General features: G+C 38.8%; 1 protein-coding gene across 1 annotated transcript; it reads left to right on the top strand.

Annotated features, from left to right (window-relative positions):
• The first annotated feature begins 638 nt into the window (after positions 1 to 638).
• Positions 639 to 26,206, top strand: HSPH1 (heat shock protein family H (Hsp110) member 1). The gene is given in 19 exon segments (XM_040621933.1): positions 639 to 1,142; positions 3,865 to 3,922; positions 5,822 to 5,962; positions 6,880 to 7,002; positions 9,157 to 9,256; positions 10,472 to 10,605; positions 11,044 to 11,288; positions 12,021 to 12,249; positions 13,743 to 13,849; positions 14,107 to 14,240; positions 16,116 to 16,324; positions 17,946 to 18,077; positions 20,561 to 20,631; positions 20,633 to 20,666; positions 21,541 to 21,666; positions 23,245 to 23,352; positions 23,453 to 23,572; positions 23,976 to 24,137; positions 25,311 to 26,206. Coding segments are annotated over 19 exon segments (2,547 nt in total). The 5' UTR covers positions 639 to 1,035; the 3' UTR covers positions 25,518 to 26,206.

The following is a 26,206-nucleotide window of genomic DNA, read 5'->3' as shown; positions in this document are numbered from 1 at the left end:
GGAAATTCCCCCTTCTAGTTCATAATTCCCAGGTGGTGGGGTAATCGGTACAACAATAGAAGCGAACACAAAACAAACAGCAAACAAAATGCTACTGCTACAGAACGCGCGCAAAAGCACTAAAGGGAAACCAGCCTCTCCCGGGAGTCTCCCAAGACAAAGCCGGATCCCGGCACGCACTGCGGCCAAGACTACACATCCCAGCATGCAAGGCGCACTCCATCTCCCAACTGGACTACGGTTCCCGACATGCTCTGTTGACAGCCGGTCGGCCTCCTCAGGGTCTAGGGGTCTAGGGTCTCCGCAGAAGTGGGGTTTGTCTCTGCCCGATCAGCCTTCCAGGGTCGGACACCATCACCCACTAGTAAATTGTGAAGATTACGATTTTCCATTTTTCCATTCTTCATTGTCCGTTTTATTAGGACAGCAAAGAGCCTGGTGGCTAGGGCGGGCGGGGACGTAGGTGGGTCAGCCTGGCCGGCTTGAGCCAATAGCGCCGGAGCGGCTTTTCTGCCACTATGGCAACCGCGGCCGTCCCCAGAGGGACCAGCCACCCATTGGGTAGAATCTTTCGAGAAGGCTCGAGAAGAAGGAAGCGGAAGTGGCACGTGGAGGGGCCGGTGGAGGCGCCGGTGAGTAAATGCCGCAGATTCTGGAAAGTTCTGATCAGTGCGATACATAAGGCTGAGGAATTGGGACCTCCCCTTCTGGGTCGGTAGTTGAGCGCCGCGCCGGTGAGCTGTGGGTGCAGATTGAGGCAGTCAGCCCGAGCTTGCGGAGCGACCTGCGGAGACCGATCGCCGCCTTCTTCCGTGCTTAGTCCTCTGAGAGCTGCCACTGTCCCCGGGAAGGCGGAGGCGCCAGCCAGGCCGACTGTCCGTTCGTCCGTCCGAGTGACAGAGGAGCGGTCGGACTCCGCGGGAGCCGCGCGCGGCCGGGGCAGGAAGCGGCTGCTGAAGGAGCGGGCGGGCGGCCGGAGGACGCAGACCCAGACCCAGACCCAGAGCCCAGGCGGAGGAGGACCGCGAGCCGGCCATGTCGGTGGTGGGGCTGGATGTGGGCTCGCAGAGCTGCTACATTGCGGTGGCCCGAGCCGGGGGTATCGAGACCATCGCCAACGAGTTCAGCGACCGGTGCACCCCGTAAGTGGGAGCCTGCGAGGGCGCCAGGGGAGGTTCTGGAGTGAGGAGAGGAACCCGGAGGGGGCTGGGGAGCGTGGGTACCCGGGGCTTGCGGGCTGGCTGCGGAGCGCCGGGCCGATCGGAGGGCGATGTGAGGAGTGGTGCGCTCCTCGGTAGGGTCTGGGTACCGGCGGCCCGGTAGGACAGGACGCTTGCCCAAGAGTAGGGGTGGGGGCTTGCCGCCCGGATTGGACAGGGTGGGGGTGTCTCGGCGATTCACGGGGCCAAGAGAAGTCCTAGAGTGTAGTAGCCCAGGGTCGACGTTTCGGGGGCGGGCTTCCTACTGGGGGCCGAGCTGCGGCCAAGCCCCGCGACTTCGTTCCTTTTCTTGGCAAGCCTCAATTCGCTCTTTCCGCGGCCGCCCCCGTTTCTCCACGCGGCTTCTCTGAGCTGCCTGTGCCGCCCCCAGCTTGTCCCCCTCCCTCCGAGCATATCTTTGCGCACCGCAGATGCGGGGCTGCTGAGTTTTTTCTTCCGCATTGTGAATCTCGAAATGAAGTGGAAGCTTCCAGAGCCTGTGTGCTGCTTCTTGTCCAGTGAGCGGGCGGACTGTTGTTAGCGACCACAGAATCACTCCTTTCATAGATACCTCTTCTTGCGCACTTTGGGTTGCTAACGCTGTCAGCCTCAGTGCCTGGGATCATTTGTGAAGATGTAAACATTCTTTTGCTCATTTTATGAGAGCCATTCAAGGGGAATCCTAAATCGTGTTCTAGTTTATTAATTTTGCACATTTTAAATACAGGAAATAAAATGAAATTTGCACAGTTTTGTGCTAGAACTCGGGGATGAATGTTGTCACCGAATTAAATGTTATATTCTACAGCAGCGCAGGGTGGGCAAAGGTAACATTTTATTAAAGCAACTTTTTCGAGGGGCTTATTTTCTGAAGATAATACATGAAAACATGCCTGCATGTACATTAATGAAAACAATTGCTTCTCCGGAAAATTAATGTAGGTATTTGTGTTTTAAATGCCTTAAACCCAAGATAAAAAGCGTAGAATGACACATTGAAGCCCAAAGGTAGAATGACTTTATATGTCACGATTTGAGTACAAATGGCCATTTATGAAAGTGCATGGAAAATCAGAAGATAAGCAAATATTTGACGAGTAGCCTTGGGAATTATTCCATGATATTGCCTATTTGCAAATTTACAGTCTGTGCTTTAGCTGTGTAAAGAGCTCTGTAATTGGAGTATAGTAAGAAAGACTATATCAGGCTTTCATGCTTAGGTACAGTTCACATCTTTGTTCTCTTTGATCCAATAAAGGGAAGAAAAGCTGTTCAAATGAGAGTAGGGAAAAAAATGGGTATCTGGCTGTAGTGACCACCGTGAAACTAAAGACAATAGATAAAGTCTCTAAGAAGGGTAAACAGGGGGCAGCTTGGAATTCCCTTTAATCTTTTGATGTAATAGCTGTTTGACTCATTTGCATTGGCCACTATTGATTGCAGTGTGGAAAATGAGTAAGTCGTTCTGCAAGTGAGTAGTTACTGAGTCTAGGATGATACACTGTTTTTGGAAGGTTCTGGCCTTTGCTTGAACACTTCTTTGGCTTTTAGGATGCTGTTTAGCACCTGCTCAGAAAATTTAGGTTTAGGGTGTCTCCTTAATAGCAAATTGAAAGTTGATTTAGCCTGGTGTATAATGCCCTCAGCATATTCCCATTTTGTTGCTCATCTCACTATTACTCCTACCTGCTCTCTGACTGAAAACCTAATTTGCTTACCTCCTCCTGACAAGATTTTGGGAGTTTCTCTCTGCTCTGTGCTACCTGAGAAGGCTGTCTCACAGAAGTCCTTTTTCATCTCTTCAGGGCTGACTTAATGTAACAAATTATTCACTCCTTTCTTTCAACCCCATTCTGCTGTGATACTTGATCTGCGTCATTTTTACTTGGTTTCATTAAGTAGAGTCTTCCATGTAAGAGCCTCTTGTGCTTTTAAACTTCAGAAACATAACTTAGGCCTATTTGTTTGGCTTTATATAAACCTTTTTTTTTTTTTTTTTAAAGATTTTATTTATTTATGTGACAGAGAGACAGCGAGGGAGAGAGGGAACACAGCAGGGGAGAGGGAGAGGAAGAAGCAGGCTCCCAGCCAAGGAGCCGGATGTGGGACTCGATCCCAGAACGCCAGGATCACGCCCTGAGCCGAAGGCAGACGCTTAACAACTGCGCTACCCAGGCGCCCCTATATAAACCTTTTGATACTAAAGAGGCCGATGGTGCATCAGAAGAGCATGGATAAGATAGTGATACTTAGATTTGTACAGAGTTGCCAACTGAGAAGTGGAATGACACCATATATTTTGTTAATCATGTATCTAAGGCCAAGTTAATGATACCTTTTATTCAAAGTATTTTCAGAGTTAATGTGCACTTCCTAATAATTGGGGACCTGGAGAATTATACTGGTATTTGAGGTATTGGAAAATGTCCCCTGAACCATGAGCAGACTTTTTTGGCTAAGATGGCCACCTAGACTGGATTCTCAGAGTAGCAATTAAGCAGGCTTCTGCTGAGTATCTGACCAAAGCTTTAGAGTCCAAAATTGTGCTATACTTCTGCTGTCCTCCACCCGCCATGGGTAAGAAATTACTATTCTCTTGTCAGTTAAAGATGTCCACATCTATGCCTTTTAACAGTTTGAGACATGTGGTTTGTATATCTTCTAGATCAGTCATATCATTTGGATCAAAAAACAGGACAATTGGAGTTGCAGCCAAAAATCAGGTATGTTCTTCAAGAGAATTCTGGTCATTTTTTTAAGGGAGGGGAGATTTTTAAGGTAAAATCTCAAGGGCATTCAAAAGTATGAAATATCTCAGCCTATGTATTTTTGAATTTTAGAAATGTAATGCAAGTATTCTTTATGAGCCCTCAGATGGCTCATTTTCCTTCTGTTCCCTTCCTCTTTTCCTAACATCTACCTTAACTTTCTAATCTGCCAACCTTAATTTTTAGTAATTTTGCTACCTTCTAATTTATCTAATTTTTAAAAATTATAAATAAGACACTTGAAGTTCTTTCATGTGGAATTTCTTAGGATATACATTTAAGAGTTAAAGATTCCTTCTAGAAGTTCTGTGTTTGAAAGCACGTTCAGGTTATTTAATAATCAAGGTAAGACTGGGAGAACTTTCTGTATAGACCTGTACTGTCTTATAGGGTAGCCGTTGGAAACATTTCAAATGTACAAATGTGAAGTAAGTATGAAATACACATGAAATTTTGAAGTCTTAAAAGGAAATAAAGTATTTCTTTGATATTTTATATTGAGTACATGTTGAAATGACAGTATTTTGGATCTATTAGGCTTTAAAATAAGTTACTGAAATTAATTTCACCTGCTACTTAATGTGACTAGAAAAGTTATGCGTGCCCCTCCCATGTAAGCCTTATAACTGATGAGCCCTTAGCGTTGGGGAGGAAAAAAATGAAAGAAGATGAAATATGAAATCTCTTCTGAGAGGCTTTTAAAAAGAGACTGAAAAAGTTCTTTTAAATACAGAAAATAGTATTGCTGAAACAGAAACAAAATTCTAAACCCTGGAATGCTATAATAAGGCTAGTTGGAAGAGATACAAGATATAAGAGGAAAAAAACAAAGGCAAGAAAAATAGCTATATATACCCAAAATAATATACTCAGAAGGAAAGAGACACATTAGTGAAGTAGCTATCTTCCTGAATATGGCCGTTTAGAATATTGATAATTCCAGACCTAAAATTCTGTTGATTTTTTTGTGTTTATTTGAGGAGAGTCAGTTGAGGCTCAGATCTAGCCTGTAGGTTATTAGATATACTTCAAGTCAGTTTCAGTATCACAGGGAATTTTAGTATATAAACATGCTTCAGTTCTGTGTTATTTGAAAAACCGGTGCTGACAACTTTAGTCTTCCCTTTAAAAGAAGTGGACCAGAGGAAACAGTAAATAGTAAACAATTTTGGGATTTTCATTACTTCAGAAGTCTCAGTTTTTAATCTTTGAACTATTTCTATATTTTAAAGTTCCCACTGTGGACTTCTGTGAGCGAAATATACTGTGAAGTGTGGGACTTTTCAGTCCAGAGCCTAATCATCAAAAATATGCAGTTGAAAGCATTAAGTCACTTTGGAACTTCTTGAATTATCCTTGCCTCTTATGCTTTTGGTATAGATAATAAACATTCCATTATTGTCCCAATCCATGTATTTTGTGGCACAAAATGTTTATCCTGACCACTTACCAATTTATTAGACTGTAACAATTAATTTTAACTTAAAATATAATTTGACTTGTGCTTCTTGATCTCCTTATTCATTTATTCATTAGGTATAAAACTTCAAAGTTTAGTGGGGAAAAAGGAATAAAATAAAGGGATGCAGTTCTTAGTTTGTTCAGGGCTTTAGTGATAGTTTCACCATCTTTGATTTTATCTTGCAGATTTTGAAATCTTTTTAAAAGTCTGTGGTGCCAGTATTGCCTCCTGTTCCTTCTCACTGCCTGCCTTCTGGCATTTCCCGGGGTTGCGGAGAAAGTTATTTATGTTCTTAATGGTTTGAGTTGTACAGTTGACTTTCTATAAAATTGTAATAGCTGATAGATGTTCAAATTAGAAAAAAAAAATTAAATTTCTAATTTCTTTTGCAGCAAATCACTCATGCAAACAATACAGTGTCTAACTTCAAAAGGTTCCATGGCCGAGCATTCAATGACCCCTTCATTCAAAAGGAGAAGGAAAACTTAAGTTACGATTTGGTTCCAATGAAAAATGGTGGAGTTGGAATTAAGGTAATACAACTGAGCAGGCTTAGAGTCCTTAGTAAGAAATGGAACTCACCTATAGAAAAAAACACTTAATTCTTAATAAATATTTAATTTAAAGTTCTTAATTACATGGCCGAGCATTCAATGACCCCTTCATTCAAAAGGAGAAGGAAAACTTAAGTTACGATTTGGTTCCAATGAAAAATGGTGGAGTTGGAATTAAGGTAATACAACTGAGCAGGCTTAGAGTCCTTAGTAAGAAATGGAACTCACCTATAGAAAAAAACACTTAATTCTTAATAAATATTTAATTTAAAGTTCTTAATTAGATGAGATCTTTTTTTTTTTTTTTTTTTGGTCAAGTTCTTGTAAACTGTAGGTATGTTTTAAGGTCTGAAAATTATTCATATCCTATATACTGCTGGAACTTAATTTGTGTCTCCTAACTTTTTTATAATTGTTAAAATTTAGGTTTCCTTAGTGGTGGTTAAAAAAATCTCAGTTGTGTTGTTTTATCAAACAAAAGTCTATTCCATGACCACCCGATTACAGTTGTTTGGAGAGCAATCATGTAATACAACCAGAAATCTGTTTTTAAACTAGCAGGAGCATTCCTATCATAAGATCTACACAAAATAATATTTGTCATAGTGATTCATCTCTTCAGTTAGAGTGGAGATTTACTACTTTCTATAATATTTCGACTACTACTTTGGGGAGAGGAAAAAATCTGCCCTAGCTTTTTTCCTTCTCGTCATCTCTAGAGAAAAGTTTTTCTTCCCTTTTTTTTTTTTTTTTTGTTTCTCTTTCCTTTCTTCTTTTCTAACAGCTGTAACAATAAAGCTTTTCCGGAAGAGAATATGTAATAACATTTGGAAGTTAGTATTAGCATGTAGCTTTAACTACTACAGTGTTTAAAACATTTTCTTTCCTCAATATAGGTCATGTACATGGATGAAGAACATCTCTTTAGCGTGGAGCAGATAACAGCCATGCTGTTGACTAAGTTAAAGGAAACTGCTGAAAACAACCTCAAGAAACCAGTAACAGATTGTGTTATTTCAGTAAGTAGAATTCAGCAAGGCAATGTGTTTTATTTTAATTTGCCTTTTTTGCCGCTCTTAAGTATTACATGTGTGAAAGCTGTTCTATTACTAGAGATCAAAATCCTACTGGACTATGTTAGCATAGGGTTCGGGAGCAGTTCAGAGTATGTTTGAGTGGTATTTTTAGCCAGAAGTTGCAGAGGTTCTTGGCTGGAGGAGCAAATCAGAATCTCCTGGGGGGTTCCTTGGAAAAAGAGACTCATTGGTTGAATGGGGAGGGTGTTCTCATACAGTCAGTTCACATGCTGTTAGACAATTTGTATACTTAATGGGAGATTTTCAGAATTCTGTCAGTTGAGAACCAGTTCATTAGAAGTTTTACAGTGTCACCTACCAGTAGTGACAAAACTTCTAAGATTTTTTAAGATTTTATTTATTTGAGAGAGAGCGTACAAGCAGGGAGAGAGGGAGAGGGAGAAGCAGATTCCCTGCTGAGCAGGGAGCCCAACATGGGATTCCCAGGACTCTGGGATCATGACCCGAGCCAAAGGTAGATGCTTAACTGACTGAGCCACCCAGGGGCCCCAAGACTTAAGATTTTTAACACTGGCACATCCACTACCTTGAATGAACAGTTGGTAGGTTATCAAGGCGTATTCTAAATGGACAAAAGTCATCTTGTATTTGGATACCAAAGAGGTAGCAGAAATTCCCCTCCCAAATGTCTAGGATCACTTTTTGATCTTCTGTGGTTATGCCCTGGACCAAGACGGTCTGTGATGGACTTACTGTGTCATGCGTGGTCTTTGCATTATAACATGGGCACAGTGGCCTGCCCAGACCATTCAGAAGCTTTTATGGCAGTGTGTCTTAGGATATGAAAGAATAGAGGCAGAGGCTTAAAATTTCTCCTATTATTGCCCTTCCAAGACAGAAGGTGTTCTAAAACAGTATTTGGTTGTTGCTTGGAAAAAAATATTAATCTCTGGTAAAAGTAAAGAATTAAGTTTTAAGTCCGTGGTTCTTCCTTTTTTTTTTTTTTTTTTTTTTAAATAAGCAATATGGAAGACTGATGAAAGCAGTGTTCCTGATTTGAAAGGTGAACAGAGACCCACTTTTGCTCTTGCCTCTCTTTCTGAAGCAGCTACAAATACTTTGGGGAAAAAAATGAAAGCCGCTTATACCAAGTTTTCTCTTCGGTACTTTCTAGTTAAGTGAGTCTATGGCTGTATTGTTAGACACTTCTCCTGAAGAGTGTCCTAGTTAACGTGCTGTCCTAGAAAGCGATCAAAAGAGTTAACCTAGCTGGAAGCACAGGTCGGCACCATAAGAAACTTCATCCCATCCCTTGAGCTGTTTTTGCTCTTCTTTCTTTTAAGAATATCAACAGGCTTTGCCCTGCCTAAAAATGTTTTTATAATCTTAACAGGTCTACAGAATTAGAAGGTACCCTTTCCTCTACTAATGCTTAAATGCAATGAATAGCAAAACTATAGGGTAGTGGCATATGCTAGAATTAGCTCTGTATTATCTTTAAGCTCCTGCAGTATTTATCTGTAGTTCAATTATGTTTAACATTAAATGTTGACTTAGCATTGTGATTTCCAGCTGTCAGAAATTTAAGACTGGCTTTGGAAATGGTATTTCATACACTTAAATTTAAAGCTTTTTTTTTTTTTTTTAAGATTTTATTTATTTATTAGAGAGAGACAGCCAGTGAGAGAGGGAACACAAGCAGGGGGAGTGGGAGAGGAAGAAGCAGGCTCCCAGCGGAGGAGCCCGTTGTGGGGCTCAATCCCAGAACCCTGGGATCACTCCCTGAGCCGAAGGCAGACGCTTAACGACTGAGCCACCCAGGCGCCCCTAAGGCTTTCTATTAGATAGAAGCAATTGTGACTTAGCGAATACTCCTGATTAATTTTTATTTTGGGTTAAAATTTGGTTACAGTAAAAATTACTTTGATAATAAAATTTTGGGGCAATTTTTTTTTAAAGTAGTTACTCTAAAAGTTAAGGAACTTGCTAGGAATTAAGTCTGAAGTTCTATTTATGTGTTGTGATTTCACTGGCACCTGTTTAGCTGAACTGTTGTTAATTCATTATAAGTGGTTGTGAGGAATTTGTATGTATATGTTGTAGACAAGTTAAAATTCTTTCCTTTCTTGTTGGTAGGTCCCCTCTTTCTTCACAGATGCTGAGAGGCGATCTGTATTAGATGCTGCACAAATAGTTGGCCTAAACTGCCTGAGACTTATGAATGACATGACAGCTGGTAAGGGAAAAAAAAAAACCCTTATTTTTGTGTAGAAGTGAATATACTATCAAAACTAGGGTTAAGACACATCAGATATCATAACCAAACACTTTTTCATGTACTTGTAGAAACATAGCATATTAAAAAATATGGGTTAGATTTGAAATTAAAGAATTCTAATTTTTCAGATGCTTACGTCTAACGAGAAATTGGCACTTTGTCAGATTTATGATTCTGTTTTCATTAAGAAATTCTTTTATGTGTATATTTTAATCTTTTGAGTTGTGTGTGTTGGATTTAATTTTTTATTTCCTTACATGGCTTTTATAGTTAAGTTTTCCCAAAACCTTAGGATTTGGGGTTTTACAACTGTCTTGACAATAAGTATTGATTAAGTAAAAAAAAAAAAAATTTCCCTTCTATATTTCCTGAATATATGCAGTTAGTCATTGATAATTCATCTTCTATCAAATATTGACATAAACTATATCATTTACCAGTCACTGTATTAGGTACAGATATAGTGGTAAGCAAAGCAATCACTGTTCCTTCCCCCTAGAGCGTTTTCTAGATCTTTATAATTACAGGTGAACAAAAGGTCAGTTACAATTTAGTGTATTCAGACAAAACAAGTAAGACTTTTTTCCAGTGTATATCTAATATATGTGTTTTATATCTAATATATATGTCTTTCAAATCTAATATGTGTTTTAAAACTGCTAAAGTATTGATAAAGATGTGTTCTTAGGGTATATGTATTTAGAAATACAGTGGTTTCAAAGTTCAGAAAAAGCTAACAGTCTCTTTAAGGTAGATCCGTTATTTGCCTTGGATCTAAAAAGAAATTGGTAGGAACTGCAGTTGCTGTAGTTGTATATTAAATTCTTAATTTTTTTGGATAAGCAGTCTCCTGGCAGGTTGTGGTTCAAATGTAAGTATTGCGTGATGAGCCTGCTACTGTTTGTGGTTACATTTCATTGTATTTGCACCTCGCACATTTTCTCTGTCACATCTCTTCATACATTGAAAAGTGATAGAGCATTGTTCTAAAATCAGAAAGGGAAAAAGTTATTGATGCCATGAAAATTAGTTCGAAGTCAGGTATAAAAAGAATGTGTTCACCTTTAAGTGTTTGAAGTATAGTCAAGTTTCCTGCATGTATAATTATTTTGGTAATGATGAAATTCCTAAGAAAATGTGAACCAAAGAATTGAAACAATTATTTTTTTGTAGTTGCTTTGAATTACGGAATTTATAAGCAGGATCTTCCAGGCCTGGATGAGAAACCTCGGATAGTGGTTTTTGTTGATATGGGACACTCAGCTTTTCAAGTGTCTGCCTGTGCCTTTAACAAGGGAAAATTGAAGGTAAAGCCATAAATTGGAACTCAGTGACCAAAACATATTAAATGTGTTGTATTTGTCATTACTTTAAGCAGCTGAGCTTCTTGACTTTGCTTCTTGGTAATGAAGAGTTTGGGGTAACGATATTAATTAACAAGGAATTATTCCTAAGGTTGCTGTCCGTAAAGATGATGTAATTATCTTAACATTCTCCTAAGTATTCTTGCTTAAGAAAGAGCAGCTTTTAGGATTATCTTCTATGTAATTATTAAAAGTAAATCAGAGATTAGCATTTCATTTGGATTTGGTAGTAACATTTCTCTTGACTTGGATTTCATGTTGTAATTTAAGTAGAAGTCTTGATCCTATTTCTCTTTAGTTGGTTGAGTAGCAGTATTTAAAGATTCTAGTTAAAAATACGATTGAAAATAACCAGATTATTTGTCGTTTTAACTAAATTAGGTACTGGGAACAGCCTTTGATCCTTTCTTAGGAGGAAAAAAATTTGATGAAAAATTAGTGGAACATTTTTGTGCGGAATTTAAAACTAAGTACAAGTTGGATGCAAAATCCAAAATTCGAGCACTCCTTCGTCTGTATCAAGAGTGTGAAAAATTGAAAAAGCTAATGAGCTCTAACAGCACGGACCTACCACTGAATATCGAGTGCTTTATGAATGACAAAGATGTTTCGGGAAAGATGAACAGGTGCGTCTTGAATTCTGCTAGATTAAATAGAAGAAACTTTTGGTTAAATCTATAGCCCAGACGTCAGTCTAGCTATGGTGTTGAGAGTCTTGGCCCACATTTCAAGATTGTATACTACACACGAGGACTGTTCACACCATTAGAAACTAGAGTCACTTCTGCAAAGAGGTGGTTTTTTATTTATTTTAGAGTTGGGGTAAGGGCAGAGGGAGAGAGAAAATTTTAAGCAGGCTCCACGCCCTACAGGGACCCCGATGTGGGGTTCGATCCCACAATCCTGAGATCATGACCTGAGCCGAAATCGACAGTTGGATGCTTAACCAACTGAGCCACCCAGGCGCCCCATGCAAAGAGGTTTTTTAAAAAGATCTTTGCGAAGTGCCCTCACAATGGAGTCTCTTTGGTACCTATCATCTCTTAGTATTTCTAGGCCAGTAATTGAATAATGATTTCACAAAAAAACTTTTAGGATTAAAACGGCAGTCTTAATATAAAAGTGATTTTTTTCCAGTAATACCAGTAGAACTGATTTTCTCCCCCATTTCTTTTCTGTACCTGTTTTGTATATTTATATATATTTTTAAAAGTTACAAATTACAGTACACATGGAATCTGAGGTTGTCGAAGGAAAAAGAAATTCATTGTGTTAATAGTGGTTAAAAAAAAATGGACAGGATATTGGCTTTAAGATAACGTTTCTAAAGATTTATCGTGCTCCTCTTATTTGCCAAGGGCACAATTTGAAGAACTCTGTGCTGACCTCCTGCAAAAGATAGACGTTCCCCTTCACTCTCTGATGGAACAAACTCAGCTCAGAGTTGAAGATGTGAGCGCTGTGGAGATAGTTGGAGGCACTACGCGAATTCCAGGCGTGAAAGAAAAAATTGCCAGATTCTTTGGAAAAGACATTAGCACAACACTCAATGCAGATGAAGCAGTAGCGAGAGGATGTGCACTGCAGGTACTGCTTTCTCAGCCCTTCTTTCTCTTGGTGCTCATTTCTGCTTCACTTCATTGTGGCGGGGTCATACGGAAGCAAGCCCTGTGTCTAATTAGGTGTCACAAGGGAGTTCACTTCCAAACACATCCATAAGGCTGTGGGGAAAGAAGCATCTTCAGATCTGGAACATCCAGGAAATTTTCGATTAGAGGAAATTTGCAGCTGATGTTTCTTAAACTGCAGATCAGGAACAGGCATGATTCTGAGGGCACACGGGAAACACAACAGTCAAGCACAAATCAGCTGTGTGGTGGTGGTGGCAGTAGTTCCAAAGCACTAGAGGGGAATTCGAACGGCAATGTGGTGTGATGAGGAAATGGTTTGGGGGAAGATTTGCGGGCCTGAGAGTATTAGTTAACAAGAAGTTTTAGAAAGTAGCTCTTCTTCCTCCTCCAAATTGATTGTAACTTGCTTAGCAAGTAAGAAGGCCACTCAGAGGCTTAATTTGTTTGGGAAAGCGAAAGCACCAAAACTGGATATGAAAATTAATATTTATATTAATATATTGGTAAGAAAATTATTATTTTCTTTGATTAGAAAATTGATATTTGCTATTGATAAGAAAATTTATATTTAGAATAATAATATACTCATTAGGTAGTTTTTACTAAAGTTTCAAGAGAACTGTGCTTCAATTTTAATCTAGTCAGCACAGTTACTTTTAATGCAAGACAGCAAGACTTTGTGTACACAGAGGTTTTTAGAAGGACTATGCTTAATACTTTAAAAAGGGAGAATATGTATCCATTATTACTGATAATGCATTGTAGCCTCATGATGCATCATGGGGTTTTTGTTTTTGCTTTTTCCTTGATAATGGAGTGTACCTCCTTAACTAAGTCTCTAATTCCCCAAAAGATTGGAAGTTTATAATTTCTTTAGAGGAAGGGCTTATTGTGGCCTGTCTTTTGAAGGATGCTGTGCTAATCAGAGATTGACTTTTAGTTTAGTCGTGTATTTAGTCAGTTGTATGTGACTCGTCTGAGTCCACCTGTCGGGCATTCCCCACCTCAAATTTGAATTTACCATAGCTTCCTTCAAAAAATTACCTGAAAATATGAACCTTTTGGGTCTTATCCATTTTCAGTTTCTTAGACATTTGAAAAGTGATGTGGACAGAGCTGTTTGTGGATATATACACAGATTCAAAAGTGATACAGCTTGTAGTTGAAATTGCTATCAGGGCATTTCTGGCAAGTCCAGTGTTTTTTTTCCTAAGCTCCCGTGAAACTTGTTACTAGTCGCCAACTGTCCTGAGAGACATTGTATTATCGGTCTATGTTTAGTGATCGGCATAGTATTTAGATGTTAGATCCTTAGTACTTAAGCTGGCGTATGCTGTAAATAATTTTGAATTTGAATTTAAACTTAGCATCCAATTTGAATTGTTTTATATTAAAAGGTGAGTGCAGTTATTCATAATCTTATGATAATCCTTTCTTTTTCTTTTAAAGTGTGCAATTCTTTCCCCGGCATTTAAAGTTAGAGAATTTTCCATCACAGATGCAGTTCCTTTCCCAATATCTCTGGTGTGGAACCATGATTCCGAAGATACTGAAGGGTATGTAGCAGAAGATAACTTTATTCAGCTACTGTATTTTAATATAAAGAGGAAAAAAATCAACAAATGACTTTTACAGTTGAGGGTCTGATTAATCGGGATCTTTGAACAACCAAACCTATCAAAATACTTCTCTCATTTTGGTGTTAATAAATGGTGAGATAGAATTGGCGGAGATTCCCGAGCATTTATTCCATTTTGTGAGGCGTAGTAAGCTGAAGTGCTTGCAATACTGAATGCCTTTTCCTTTCCTCTAGGGTCCACGAAGTATTTAGTCGAAACCATGCTGCTCCTTTCTCCAAAGTTCTCACTTTCTTGCGAAGGGGACCTTTTGAGCTAGAAGCTTTCTATTCTGATCCTCAAGGAGTTCCATATCCAGAAGCAAAAATAGGTGAGCAATTAATTTGGTGTGTTTAGGCTTTTAAAGACTTAGTGTACCAATGTAAAAATTTTTCTTCTCAGTGACATTGAGTGGAACATATTCCGTGTAAAGACATTGTCAATTTAGAGTAATGGTGGTGGAGAAATCTGTTCCTTTTATTGATGAATACATTGGCCTGTAGCGATGAAACGACTTGCTTAGTGCTGCTGTTTCTTCCATGTTTTTGTGTTTAGGAGCATGTCCGTCTTTCTTTTCTTCTGATACAGTCTCTCCTTAAAGGATTGCCACCTGTTTTTAATATCAACCTTTCTTCTAGATGGAATGTTACTTCCAGTTTAAAACCTGGCTCAGAAACCATTGCAACAACTTTTCAAGTGTACCTTTCTTTTGTAATCTCTCTTTAAAAATGTACCTTTCTTTTGTAATCTCTCTTAAAAGCACATCTTTTTTGGTACATTTTTCTTTGAGAGGTTTGGCACTATCCATCTGTTTTGACTCTTGGTAACTGGAAATTTATGGGAGAGCTACAGATATCTTCCTGAGTGGCCATGTGCCTTGCCCAGGCTGAAGGTAGAGTTTGCCAGTATTGTAAGATCTGTTCAGGACTCACCCTTGCCCCACACCTTTTCATAATGAAGTTGTTTGAAGAAGTCTAACCTGACTAAAAATGTTCTGACACAGAAGAGGTTTTTTGTTATTGTTTTGTTTTTAAACAGTTTTTATGAATTTATTGCTAGGAAATTAGTTTGAGAAATTGTTCACTAGAGATGGTTGGACTCTCTACATTAATTCCCCATCATGCAAAGGATAAAATCCAGGCTTTTTAGTATGACATCAAATCAACATGTTATCACCAAAACTGAAAAGTTTGCATGTACTTAAAGAACGATCTTATGTCTCTCTCTCCTCTAACTCATCTCGGATACTCCATAGTAAATGCTGTTGCTTTAAATGGGTCTTATGGTAATTATTTCCTGTGCTCCAGTGATTTGATAATTATCGAATGCCTACTCCAACATCTCTCATTGACTTGGTAATTAAATCTGTAACTTCTGTGTTTGTGTAAACAGCACCTTAAATATAAAGATGTCAAACCCCATATAGCGCTTTGCACATAGTAGGTTCAAAATACTTCATTTTGGTTTAGTGGCCCCTGGATTAACAAGGCCGTCAGTGGAGATGGTAGCTAACACGTAGCGCTTGTTCTGTAGTCTTCCATGCTCACGTGAACACTCACCAGCTCAGTCCACAGAAGCATAGATAGCTTAAATATCCGTGCAGTAGGTTACACGGCCAGGATTCAAGCCCAGAGACTGGGTCAGAGTCCATACTCTTAAGTCCTATTCTGTAATGCTCTGGAACTACTGTATTTTGCATAATAATTTCAGGCTTTGATAACAGGTTTTATCAAAACGTCTCCTATTTAAAACATAGGAAAATGTTTTGATTATTCAGTCAGAAAAACAGTATTCCCTAAAGACTCTGTAGGATTAAAATGCATCCGGTGCTTGGTATCACTTGAGATCTCTGCCTGACACTTGCTAACAGATTTTCATGTCTAGTGTGTGCTTACCCATCTGGAGAAATAGGGTAGGAGGAGGCAGGGATTTCTCATCATCAGTATCTTACAGTATCTGTTAAATAAAAACAATATAACAAGAGTGCCTTGCCTTTGAAGGTTTTATGGCCTATTAAGACTAATTCCAAGTATTGAAGTAATAACCATGCAGCTAAATTTATTTTATGTTAATAGTATATGTCAGTTGGTAGAGAAAATGGGAAGATTTGGGAGTAGCAATACTTTGAAACTGTATTTCTTGGCCTTTGTCTTCTTTACAGACATTTAGATTCACTTCGAAAATTGTCAATTTCTTTTTGTTCTAGGCCGTTTCGTAGTTCAGAATGTTTCTGCACAGAAAGATGGAGAAAAATCCAGAGTGAAAGTCAAAGTGCGAGTCAATACACATGGCATTTTCACCATCTCCACAGCATCAATGGTGGAGAAAATCCCAACTGAGGAGAATGAAGTATCTTCTGTTGAAGCAGACATGGAGTGTCCAAATCAGAGACCAGTAGAAAACTCGGACAATGATGTAAGTTTGTTCATAAGCCTTTGGGTTGGAATATGTAGTTGACTCAACTCTATAGGAAAAGAGTAGGGAAGGGTTCAAATACATTTTTCTTAATTTTATTTAGAATTTTGGGGAATGATGATAGCAATTGCTAGATGTGATAATATATGGCCAGAATTTGGTGAATTACGCTTAAATTTTATATAGTTAATTTGAACTGGCACATTACAAAATCATTAGAGTATAATAATTTATTACAAAATAATAAATTGGTTTTTTTTAAAGGCATTGATCACATACTGAGAAGTTTTGATTGATGATTAAGAAAAAAAGAAAAGACTTAAAAATTAATTTGGTAGAATATATACTAAATATTAAAGCTGATTCTTAAAATATTATTGTAAAATTGGCTTTGGTATTTCAGGACTTATTTGCTTTTATTGACCTGATTTGCTATATTGTGGGAGGGAAGGAAGAGAAGTATCTGCATGAGGTACAGAAAAAAAATTGTTACTGTTCATGTTCTTTGAATTAGCATGAGTGCAGACGAATTTTAAGAAACTTCAAAATAGATTCGCTGTTAGAGTTTACTTCTGGATAATAATAATCAGAAATAGCTTAAATGAAGAGGCAAGTGAACAGTGTTTTAGTTAAGATGTGAGAAAGTGTGCTATCCTGTGGTCAGACAACTCTTATCACTATCATTCCTAGAACATTTAAGGAATATTATTATCTGAGCCTTAGCTTTGTTCTCATTTTTAAAAATTTCAAAATAATGCGTTAAATGATCAGTGCCGTATACTTTTCCATTTGGGCTATGGACACCATTATTCTAATGCCTGTTGTATCAATTTCTTAGTACCTTTTGGATCTATTTACATCACGAGTGCCTTGTTTCTGAATACTTCAGTGTCTGCCTTAGAATCTTGAAGCTCTGAAAGAAACATTTGAGAGACTTCAGGGTGGACAGAAAGCAGTTAAATTAGAATGTTTCAGGCTTCTCCCGAAGATGGGAGAAGACTAGAGCAAGCACTGATTTATTGGGGATTGAGGTCTACTAACATGTAGCACATATTCTTTATCCTGAGATCTTCTGAGGTGGAAATAGCTGGATCACGAGAAGAAGGTGGGGACAGAAGGAGTGTTGGGTATCTCTAAGCTGAAATGATGAATCCCTGAACGACTGATAGTTGGCTGTTTTATGCAACTGTTCAGTTCATTGAAATGGCGATATGTCGAGACGCTGATGGCTGCTGGTGAATTTAAGTTTTGGAATTTTGTTTCTGGGAGAGAGGCCTGGAGTAAACCTATTTCTTGTGCTTCTGAGAGTTAATAGCTGTACAAAGCTAGGTGAAAGTTTCTTAAGGGAGAGTTCTTGGTAGTCATCACATCAATCAAAATGCCTACTGCCTGGTTGTTTAACAATATTAACTGCTCTCATTCAAAGAATTTCTTACAGGTTTAAGATTTGTAAGGAGTCTTCAACTATTTTGTGTTTATTTTGCTTTTATCCAGTATCTTTTCTCCCCCACCTATTAAGATTTCAGAAATTGAGTGTACTGTCTTTGGTGCCCTATAACCTTTTAAATTTATATAAGTACACCTGCTTTCTACATCCTTTGTGCCTGGGCTTTCATTTCAGAAAAATATCCAGCAAGACAACAGTGAAGCTGGAACACAGCCCCAGGTACAAACTGATGGTCAACAAACCTCACAGTCTCCCCCTTCACCTGAACTTACCTCAGAAGGAAACAAAATCCCAGATGCTGACAAAGTGAGTGACTCTTCTAGTTCATTCCTTTAGACAATGTTGCAACATGTGATCATTAATGATATCATTAAATCTGCAGTTTCAAGAGCAAGCACCAAGTTAACTTACTCTGTATAGGGTTTTTCTTTTAGTTTTTTATGTGTTTTTCAATTAAAACGAGTTAGAGGTACTCAAGCTCAACGAAGGGAATTGAATATCCTGCTTTAGACCTAAAAGCTTCTCTTGATTAACTGCTGGTCCAAGCAACAAGAGGCGAATGCATGGCATTTCTTGTCTTCTCTGGTGTCAGAGGTATCTGCTAATGTGGGGAGAGAAATAGGTACATCCCAGTGCTGTGTGATGAGTTTTCACTTGAATTAATCTGATGATAAATACATGGGCTATAGGAGTCTAGTAAACTTTTTTCTCCTCTCAAATCACCTGTCAAAATTAAATTGATTATGGTCTGCTAATAACCAGATTGTACTTCAAAGTCATTTTTCTTTGCCATGCTTCCACAGTATGTATTGGAGGCTAAATTAAGTATTTGTGCCGGTCCCTTGAAAAATGACAGCTTCTAATCAGACCTGTAAAATTCATGGTGGGATAGATATCGGGAAGTTCACATTGTCACTCCAGATCATTCTGTGCTTTGCAGAACTTCACTCTTCCTACAGGTTGCATGTAAATTATTAACCTTTCATTAGTGGTTTGGTTTTCTCTTTCCTTTGGATGAATTACAGAATTGGTCATCGGCAAAAATACATTTTATACTTGATAAAAGTTTCCAGTTTTTAATCTCATGCCCCGATTGGTCCTGTGCGGTTCCTAAGATGAGCTTTAGTTCCTGACTCTGAAAGCTCTGTGATGAGGATGGTGGAGCAGCATTGCTTTCTTTGCCACAACAGCTCCTTAATGTCCCGTCCCTCCCCTCACTTAGTGTTGAGTATTAACTGACTCGTGCTGATAGTCTCAGTGCCTGTCTGGAACGTGACATTGAGTACCATCTCATGTTCTTAGTTGTAGGTGGGACCGCTGGCATCGAGCCCTTTGGAACATTCTCACACACCCCTTTGGAGGGTTCTTCATCTGTGCCTTGTCGAGTGCCATTTTGTGATCTATCGGTTTAGTCAGTAGTTGGTTTAATGTTGTGCCGTCAGAGTCTTATGCTGACTTTAACTGCCACGCGTGTACTGTCATCCATTTGTTTCCCAAATATCTGTTGTACTCCTGTGTTTTGCGAGGTGTGGGTGTCCTCTAATTCATTTGCCTTGTGGTCTGTGCCCCCAGAGCATGCACAGTATATTGGGGGGTTCTCAGGTACACTAGAGTGAAGAAGACATGGGGACTGCAGGCTGTGATTGACTAGATCCTTGCTGGTGAGACAGCTGGCTACACTTCTGAGGCATGTGACTTTTAGGAATACTGAACTAGAAGTCTGGGAAACATGAGTTCTAGTCCCATCTCTGTCTTTGTCATTTTAGGCAAGCCACTGAACCTTTTTCAAGTTCCAGTTTCTTCTATAAAGTGTCTAGAGTTCTAACAACCTTTTAACTTCCCAGAATTAGCCAGTGGTGCTACCCATTATACTGATGGGCTAGTCCGTCCTATGTGACCATCCCAGCCAGCCATGGTATATGTTTTATTCCCTTGGTTATTTTCTGATCTGTTCTACAGCTGAGTTTCCTAAATTGTGTTCTTTGTCATCTCAGCTCGTAAGAACCTGTAGAAATGGAAATACATAGAAAAGTGTTGGAAAATTAAAGGCCTTAGGAGATACTTCTTTAGCCCTGTATTTACATATTTTGAAAAACCTGCAGTAAACTCTTAGCATTTGCTGCATCATTTCATTTTCTACTTTAAGGCTCCTTTGTCTCTTTTTAGCTTATGTTTGCTTATGAAAAGGGGTATGACTCAAAGGCAGATAGTAGGAATAAGGATATTTATGCATACATATATGTATGTATGTGTATATATAATCCCCAGGTTCAGTAGGAAACTTCAAAAGGCGCCCCTCAGTGCAGTGCTAATTGTAATTGCAGCAGGTATTATACTGGGATAGAGGGACTCAAGTATAGAAGGGGAATAGAAGTGATCCTAACGTGTTTAGCATTGGTCACAGTCTGTTTTAGTTACTGTTAGATTCTAGACTGTTACTTAAAGATGTGGTAACATAATAAGTTCTGACTTTTTTTGGAGTCCGAGACATTGCTTTACGGGACTTAAAAATTAAAGACCTATGAAGAAAAGTTTAAAAGTTTTAGCAGAAGAGATTAAATTTAAGCTTAATATGCAAAGAGAAAAATATCCTCGTGAATTCTTGAGAGAAAGTATGACGTTTAAGTTGTCATTGCAGCCCGGTTTGAAATGGGAGGGTGGGAACTAGGTGATCTGCACTCCAATTTAGCATTTGAGGGATTTTATTTTTAGTAAGTATGATAAGGAGGTTTTGTTGTTTTCAAGAATTATTTAGGAGTTTTTCCATTTCTTTTTTACCCCTTCCTAAGGCAAATGAAAAGAAAGTTGACCAGCCTCCAGAAGCCAAAAAGCCCAAAATAAAGGTGGTGAATGTTGAGCTGGAAAGACCTTCTTAACATGTACATTGAGACAGAGGTAAGTACTTCAGGTAATTATTTTCCATTCTGGAATGTATTTAGTTGGTTGGCCCTGTTGCCCATACTTCTAATAGAGAAATAGCTGTGCTTTTTTCCCATACCGCATGTTTTATACAGTTTCAGGAAGAGGATGAATCCAAAACTAAAGGTTCTTCAGTTTAATTTTTTTAAACAAGTTTTGTTTACTTTTTTGCATCCTTATGAAAGAGATCTATACCATAGATCATTTTGCTTGGTATATAATTGACTGCCCAAGTTCTTGGAAGACATTGGATGCCAGTATGTCCTAGCACAGGGCACAATACAGTTGGTGTCTCAGGCCATACTAAATATTTCTGTTAAAATACTTGTGCTTCTGTGTGGTCAGAATAAGTGAAATAATTGAGATTCGGTTTTGTTGTTTTGTTTACTGAGATGGCAACATTGTGTTTCAAAATTTAATAATAAATTGTAGCTCATTAATATTTTATAAATAAGTAGATAAATTTACTTATAGTCCTTGATTTCAAATATGGTTGTAGCATATATATTGGCCAATATTAATCCCAGTGTGAGACAACCATATAACTACCTAAAAGAAAATACAATTATAGTGAATTGGGTTTTTTTCCTTCTTGGTATTAAACCTGAGATATGAAAGCTATGTAATTTATTATATAATTAAAAAAAAAAATCACAGTCCACTATGTGTGTTTTAGTAAATGAAGAACTTTGTAAGATTGGTTATAAGCTTTATGAGGTATAAATTACAACTGTTAACACTTTTTTTTTTTTTGGTATAATTGTTGATTTTAACTCTAGAGTCTAGTTAACATTCAGTTACAGATAACAGAAGACTAAGGCTGGAATTAACGTTTTCTGTTTTCTGACAGGGTAAGATGATAATGCAGGATAAATTGGAAAAGGAAAGAAACGATGCTAAAAATGCAGTGGAGGAATATGTGTATGAGTTCAGGGACAAGCTGTGTGGACCATATGAGAAGTTCATAAGTGAGCAGGTGTGTGTGGAGCTGTTTTTATTCAAATAATCTCATAAAGTGTTTCATATCAGATTTGACATTTAAATCTCTCCTAGACTATGTCATGAGCTTTTTGAAAACAGAAAACTTGAAATAGAAAGTGAACAGAGTCCTGGAGAGAAGCTCATTAGTAATGTGCCGTTTTATTCTAACTTGTCCTAATGACTTTTTAGTTTTTACCATCCAGAAGAAAGAACCTATCAAACATTTATGTAGAGTCCGTGACACTAAAGGTATGGGGGCTAGAAAGATAAGAGAAAATCCTTGGTTTTAAAGACCTCAGACCTTTTATTTCTGTTTTTTTGTTATGACTCTGGTTCCCTTGGTTGCTCGTGGTCATTGTTTTATCCCGTAAGACTCATTCATCCAGTCATTCCAAATTTTATCAGGCACAGTATTCCCCTTAGCCCTTTTCTAAGCTCCCAAAGTCAGTGTGGCTCTGAGTAAATCCCAGAAGCACAACTGTGAAAATGGGGCTTAGAAAGCAATTGGCTAGATAAAAATCTGGGATGGTTTCAGGATTAACTCTGAAGTTAAAAGAATTTAAACTTAGGGGTCTGTTTTAGTTCTAAGATCCTTGGGCTCCCTTGTAATAAACGTTAGTTTTCGGCTCTGCCCTGACATTTCCTGGGTTTCTTATTCTTACGGTTGAGATTCTGAAGGCGAGATGACCCAAGCAGGATAGACCTCCTAAGGCAAGAGTAGAAATACATTATGGGAATTGGTTTGGAATGATTTTTTTCAGGTTCAGTGATTGAGTTGTGAACTTGTCTAATTTCCCTTTGATAGTGTGGGGTGAATAGAAAGTTACCTGATTGCTTTGGAGAGCAGGAAGATAGTTGCTCTTCCATAACCCCATTTCAGTGTATAAATTGTCCAAAACTGGAACTCTCTTACACATGTCCCCGTGTAAGAGAAGCCAAAGAATTATTGTTCATCTTTCCTATAAAATCTAGTGTTCATTGTTCCTTGATACTTTTCAGTAAAGAGAATCCAGCTAATCAGAGTGCTGTCCTAGAAATAAGATTGGTGGGGCGCCTGGGTGGCACAGCGGTTAGGCACCTGCCTTCGGCTCAGGGCGTGATCCTGGCGTTCCGGGATCGAGCCCCACATCAGGCTCCTCCGCTATGAGCCTGCTTCTTCCTCTCCCACTCCTCCTGCTTGTGTTCCCTCTCTCGCTGGCTGTCTCTATCTCTGTCAAATAAAGAAATAAAATCTTTAAAAAAAAAAAAAAAAAAAAAGAAATAAGATTGGTGACTTAGTGTTTAGCATTTCTGAGGATGACTCTGTTTTGTTGGGAAAACTTTTTTTTTTAAGATTTTACTTATTTATTCAACAGAGATAGAGACAGCGAGCGAGAGAGGGAACACAGGCAGGGGGAGTGGGAGAGGAAGAAGCAGGCTCATAGCGGAGGAGCCTGATGTGGGTCTCGATCCCAGAACGCCGGGATCACGCCCTGAGCCGAAGGCAGACACTTAACCGCTGTGCCACCCAGGCGCCCCTGTTGTGAAAACTTTTAAATTGCCACTGATACGGACTCTCGTGTTCCGTATACAGGATCACCAAAATTTTTTGAGACTGCTCACAGAGACCGAAAACTGGCTCTATGAGGAAGGAGAGGACCAAGCTAAACAAGCATATGTTGACAAGTTGGAAGAATTAATGGTAGGTCTATCTCTCCCCCTAGAAAGTGGTACTTGTGTTTTAGACTACAGACTTTCGAAATGCAGTGAGACAAATGTTAATTTATTACATTTTGTTTTAGAAAATTGGCACTCCAGTTAAAGTTCGGTTTCAAGAAGCTGAAGAACGACCAAAAATGTTTGAAGAACTGGGACAGAGACTGCAGCACTATGCCAAGATAGCCGCAGACTTCAGAAATAATGTAAGTCTTTTTGTACAACGCGAGGAAGTTACCCTAGATTTTAATAAGCTGATACTAAGTTGAGGAACCTTCACTGTGAACACATCTTCTTAAATGAGAAATTTGTTTTTGGTATTTGAGACTGGAGATAGAGTTGAACTTCATGGAAAATTGGGTCAAGTTAGAGGTTACTGTTACTTTTTTTTTTTCCAGATTTTATTTATTTATTTGAGAGAGGGCATGAGCAAGGGTAGGGCAGAAGGAGAGGGAGCAGCAGTCTCCCCACTGAACAGGGAGCCTGATGTGGGGCTCAATCCCAGGATCATGACCTGAGCCGAAGGCAGACGCTTCACCGACTGAGCCACCCAGGTGCCTCATGTTAAATACTTAAGTCTACAGAATGACCATGCCTTTTTCCATTCAGGATGAGAAATATAATCATATTGATGAGTCTGAGATGAAAAAGGTTGAGAAGTCTGTTAATGAAGTGATGGAGTGGATGAACAACATCATGAACGCTCAGGCTAAAAAGAGTCTTGATCAGGATCCAGCTGTACGTGCTCAGGAAATTAAAGCCAAAATAAAGGTAAGTATTATTGTCCGATTACTGCTGTGTTGTCTTAGAAACTCCAGTTGCAATCCTGTGAACCGTAAACATAGCTCTTTCTTTGATCAGTCTTATACCTCATCCTGATTGAGACCAGATTTCTCAGTTCCTTATTGATACTATAAAATATAGAAAACCGTATGTTTCTCTTAAATTTCCATTTCTTCATTATTTATTCAGTTCAACAAATATTCTTGTTGAGCCCCTACCACGTGGCAGCCATTGTCCTCAGGTTAAGCTTTGAGTGTACAAAGTCAGTCCCTGCCCCTGTAGCAGTCACCCACTCGCTGGTTCGAGGAAGGCTTGACAGCAGACGAGGAGAAGTGTATCAGATGGGGTCAGGTGCTGAGGGCAAAAATAAAGTAGTCAAAAGGGTTAGGAGATTCTGGGCACTGGAGAAGGACCCACATTGGTATTTTATCAAGGAAGGCCTTGCTGAGTGTGTGAGACTTTGAAGGAAGTTGAGAAGAAAACCAAAGAATGCTTTCCCTCTGGAAGAATGTTGACACACAATGAAGGTTAAAGAATTGTGAGCCTTTTTTTGTTTTTTAAGATTTTATTTATTTATTTTAGAGAGCATGTGAGTTGGGGGGGGGGCAGAAGGAGAGAGGGAAAGAACATCCCAAGCAGACTCCACGGTGTGGAGTCCAGTGTGGGGACCCTGAGATCATGACCTGAGCCGAAGAAGTCAAGAACTGGAAGCTCAACCAACTGAGTCACCCAGTGCCTCAAGAATTGTGAGCCTTTGAAGTTGGGGGGCTCTAAGCTTGAATCCCAGTCCTTCGCGCACTGGTTTTCCTGATCTTGAGGTTAAGTTACCTAACCGCTCTGGACCATCTTTCTTCTTTCATTGGTGGAGATTAAAATTTCTACTTTTTAATATTGTTGTGAGGTTTAGATGAGGTAATCATATGGGAGTACTTTGCAAGTTCGTGACTCATCATAGAATATTTCCTGCTCTTTTCTCTTTTGATCAGGCTTCAAGCCATAGTTTTGGGCAAGTGTGTAATGAGGAAATTGAATTCATTGAGATATGTATAATTGGAGTTGATAGAAAAATAACAGCTCAGCTGCTGTGTTGGGAAAGTAATTGCAAAAGACAGGATGGAGCGGAGTTAACCTGATTACCAGTTTTGTTTTCCTTGCTTTTAGGAGTTGAATAACACTTGTGAACCCGTCGTGACACAACCCAAGCCAAAAATTGAATCACCCAAGCTGGAAAGAACTCCAAATGGCCCAAATATTGATAAAAAGGAAGAAGATTTAGAAGGCAAAGAAAATTTCGGTGCCGAGCCTCCACATCAGAACGGGGAATGTTACCCTAACGAGAAGAGTTCCATTAATATGGACTTGGACTAGATAACTTTACGTTGGCTTAGTCCTTCAATGAATAAAATATTTTTGCCATAGTATGTGATTCTACATAACATACTGAGACTATTTATATTTTCTTTTTTAAGGATGTTTAGAAATTTTGTGTATTATATGGAAAGAGAAAAAAAGCTTAAGTCTGTAGTCTTTATGATCCTAAAAGGGAAAATTGCCTTGGTAACTTTCAGATTCCTGTGGAATTGTGAATTCATACTAAGCTTCTGTGCAGTATTACCATTTGCATCACTGAGGATGAAATTGACTTTTGTCTTTTGGAGAAAATAAAACAAACTGTACTGCTTGTTCAAGAGGGCTGTGATTAAAATCTTGAAGCATTTGTTCCTGCCAAGGTAGTTTTCTTGCATTTTGCTCTCCATTTCAGCATGTGTGTGGGTGTGGATGTTTATAAACAAGACTAAGTCTGATTTCATAAGGGCTTTCTAATATTAATTCTGTCCAATAGAATATGACTTTTTGCTTTGATATTAAAAATCAACGAGTAAAGCAAAAGCTAGTGAAATGTGTTAGCAGCATGCAGAACAAAAACTTTCAACTATATCTCTTGTTATACAGTACATTGTCATGTGAAGGTGTAAATTGGAAGAAATGTTGATTCTGTTTGTAACTGATATTGTGAAGCCTTTTATGAGCTTTAAAATAAAGTTCATCTTACGGTG

This window comes from Ursus maritimus, unplaced genomic scaffold, assembly GCF_017311325.1.
Source record: "Ursus maritimus isolate PB19 unplaced genomic scaffold, ASM1731132v1 scaffold_10, whole genome shotgun sequence".
Lineage (NCBI taxonomy): Eukaryota > Metazoa > Chordata > Mammalia > Carnivora > Ursidae > Ursus > Ursus maritimus.
Note: the sequence above shows the minus strand (reverse complement) of the source record. Positions and strands in the feature narration are given on the sequence as shown.